We start from the raw sequence: 3591 nt of genomic DNA on the forward strand, positions 1-3591 counted from the left end.
CACGCTGGCTGCTGGCTACATACGGTAGCCCATGGCAACCCACTGCCACAGGGACTGCAGCCTACGCCGTCGCCGGCGACTCATGGCAACCCAGCAGTGTCACTGGCCCTCATATGTGGGATCCGAACCAGGGCCCTCTGGCATCCCAAGCGAGTTCTTAACCATCGCGCCACTCGGCCGGCCCGGTTTTTGTTTTTTTAAATGCCCCTTTCTTGCAATAGCAAAGCATCTCTGTCTCTGAGCCCCAGTGAAAGTTCTCTGGAAGGAGGATGATCTTAGGAGAAACAGGACCCTGGGCTCTTAGGTCAGTGTTTTATCCTGCTATCACCAGCGAGTTCTTCCTTCCTGTCGTAAGATAAGACAGTTATGTCTTGGCTCAGTATGAATTATGGATGTCCATGTCACCTGCCTTCCCCTTCTCTGAAAACTCTTGGAGGAAGTTCTAATGATAGAGAAAATTAGGAGAGGGTAAGACGGGAAATTTTGAAACTATTTGGAACTTGAACTATGGGACCTAACTGTGGAACACCATCTTGATTCTGATTCTCCCTTTTTATTTCCCCAGACGAATCATTAATAAACACACTGATGAATCATTAGGTGACTGCTCTTTCCTTAACACGTGTTTCCACATGGATACCTGCAAATACGTTCACTATGAAATTGATGCTTGCATGGATTCTGAGGCTCCTGGGAGCAAAGACCATACACCCAGCCAGGAGCTTGCTCTTACACAGAGCGTTGGAGGTGACTCCAACGCAGATCGACTCTTCCCACCTCAGGTACCTGTCGTCTCAGAAAACTTCTCAGTTTATGGACTTATATCTGAGTAGGGCAGCCATACATGTAGGAAAGCAGGGCATAATCAGTAATCTGTCTTGCTAATTGGGAATGGAGTGGGATTGATATGCTTATAAGGGAGTAGGAAAATCAAATGGAAAATAGGAAAATCAAATGGAAAAGAGGGACTGGGGCCATGAATCTGAAAGTGGAGGAAGGGAAGATGACCAAATACCACCTCATGCAGTGGATCTGTTGTGATATCCGCTACCTGGACGTCAGTATCTTGGGCAAGTTTGCAGTTGTGATGGCTGACCCACCCTGGGATATTCACATGGAGCTGCCCTATGGGACCCTGACAGATGATGAGATGCGCAGGCTCAACATACCAGTACTGCAGGATGATGGCTTTCTCTTCCTCTGGGTCACAGGCAGGTAATGCAGTTCAAAGATATGTAGTTATGGGCAGATACAGTACAGAGTGAGTACTGGGTGGGCATAAAATACTGGGTTTTCTTAGACATGCTATTAAATCCATGATTGAGTCAGCCTTTTTTTCTACTGAAAACTAATGCCTGCTTATAATAGAAATTATACCTTGAATTTTATTTAACTCTACATTTGTTCCTTGTAAAAGGTAAGACCATTGAGAATAGATGTTTTGTCTTTACATTCTTAGATCCATCCTGTTGCCCTAATGGTGTCGTGCATGTAAATGTTCACTGAAAACACTTATATATCTTAAAGGGAGAAAAAAATATGGGCATGGAAGTAGCTGTTTAACCCTTATTTCTTCCTAGGGCCATGGAATTGGGCAGAGAATGTTTGAACCTCTGGGGGTAAGTAGCAATCATCCTGTTGCTTTCTTTTGAGGGAAATAAATATATAATTGCTATAGTTGAGATACGTGTATCTTCTCCCAGAGTATTCCTTTTGATTCCTTGCCTCTGTAGAGTAGATGGTACTACCCCTAAACTGAAAGTCTGATTAAAGCTCTAGTTTTCTTTCTTATGCCCCACAGTTATGAACGGGTAGATGAAATTATCTGGGTGAAGACAAATCAACTGCAACGCATCATTCGGACTGGCCGTACAGGTCACTGGTTGAATCACGGGAAGGAGCACTGCTTGGTGAGTAGCAGTGGGACCCAATTCATTAAGTGGAGGAAAAAGAGGAATTGTTTGATTTCTTATTGAGAAAAAGTTCATATGCTGGGGTTTCATAAGGTTTCAATCTGTTCTCTGTGGTGAGCAGGTTGGTGTTAAAGGAAATCCCCAAGGCTTCAACCAGGGTCTGGATTGTGATGTGATCGTAGCTGAGGTATGTGTTTTCCCAGGCATCCAAAGCTTCGTTTTAATTGGTATCAGTTATTCAGGTCGGGTGTACTCTTATCCCAAGTTCTCTCTTTTGGATCATATACAAATGGAAAGGGCTAGAATTGCAATCTTGAGTAACTTAAAAGTAGCTGGAGCCTTTATTTCTTAGGTTCGTTCTACCAGTCATAAACCAGATGAAATCTATGGCATGATTGAGAGACTATCCCCTGGCACTCGCAAGATTGAGTTATTTGGACGACCACACAATGTGCAACCCAACTGGTAGGTGACCAGAGAACATGCTTGTCTCCAAGGGCAAAACTATTTATAGTCAAGGACAAGTTAGATCTTTGCCTCATATTCCAGTAGTCTGCAAATGGGTTTCAGAGGATTCATAAGCCACCTAAGGTTATATTTCAGCTGTTTTATGGGATTCTGCAACATTCATTGGAAAGCCAACAGGTTTTAGGACTCACACCACTGATCTCTAGGGTCTCTACTCTATTGCAACCTAAAGATCTACCTCACTTAAGTTATTCTAGGAATGTTTTGAATCTGCCCCCTAGTGGTTAACTAAGACTCTATTTAATGTATCAACAATTTTAGTATCTTTCATCCTGTAGTAGAGCTTTAAAAACCATGCTGCTAGCATTTTACTTATCCAAAGAATACTCACTGGCAGCAACAGCTTTGTGAAGTAGGCCTGGTTAGCCATCAGTTATTAACCCTTAAGTAATACAGATCCTGCCTGTTTTAACACCAAAATCTGTGCAATTCCTAACCAGTCATGCATGCTACCATATACTAATCTAATAATGTCTTTTTAAAATAATTTGCTTGAATATTCAATGAGATGATAGGCAGTATTAATAAAAGGTATGCATCTTTTAACAGTGTTAAGCATTTTAACCAGGATTTTTGGTTTGCCCCATCTTTCCTCTTGCTTCAGGATCACCCTTGGAAACCAACTGGATGGGATCCATCTATTAGACCCAGATGTGGTTGCCCGGTTTAAGCAAAGGTATCCAGATGGTATCATCTCTAAACCTAAAAATCTGTAGAAGCACTTCCTCAGAGAGCTAAGCATCCATAGCCATGGCTCTGCAGGCTGCACCTGAAGAGCAATATTTGTACAATAGCTTTTTTCCTTATTTAAATAAAAGTTTATATTGTAGTTGGGATTTCGAGGTCAAATTTTGGCTTTGCCACTTAACTGTATGTGATCTTATGTAACTCATCTCTCTCAGTATGATTCCTAATATGTAAACTGGGAATATTACCTACCTCGTGGATTGTTGTAAGGGTTCAAACTAAACGAATGCATGGAAAGCATTAAAATGTTGATTATGTAGTGTAGGATTAAAGTTATTAGCAATTAGTACATGAACATGGTAATTAAGAAGGGGGTTCCTAGGACAGCATTTCTCAAGGTAAGATCTGAGTTTCACTAAATGTTGTCATCACTAGGGCTATCATGCTCTAAACACTTGCTTAT

General features: G+C 41.7%; 1 protein-coding gene across 1 annotated transcript in view; it reads left to right on the forward strand.

The window, feature by feature from the left end:
* METTL3 (methyltransferase 3, N6-adenosine-methyltransferase complex catalytic subunit) overlaps positions 1–3279 on the forward strand; it is a 28152-nt gene extending 24873 nt beyond the window's left edge. Inside the window, exons 5-11 of the mRNA XM_019628744.1 lie at positions 566–782; positions 1028–1215; positions 1581–1619; positions 1802–1910; positions 2035–2100; positions 2266–2378; positions 3046–3279. Of these exons, the coding sequence (XP_019484289.1) occupies positions 566–782; positions 1028–1215; positions 1581–1619; positions 1802–1910; positions 2035–2100; positions 2266–2378; positions 3046–3157 (844 nt within the window). The 3' untranslated portion in view covers positions 3158–3279. The remainder of the gene's footprint in view (positions 1–565; positions 783–1027; positions 1216–1580; positions 1620–1801; positions 1911–2034; positions 2101–2265; positions 2379–3045) is intronic.
* Positions 3280–3591: the final 312 nt, after the last annotated feature.

The sequence above is a fragment of the Hipposideros armiger genome, unplaced genomic scaffold (assembly GCF_001890085.2).
Source record: "Hipposideros armiger isolate ML-2016 unplaced genomic scaffold, ASM189008v1 scaffold_807, whole genome shotgun sequence".
Taxonomy (NCBI): Eukaryota; Metazoa; Chordata; class Mammalia; order Chiroptera; family Hipposideridae; genus Hipposideros; species Hipposideros armiger.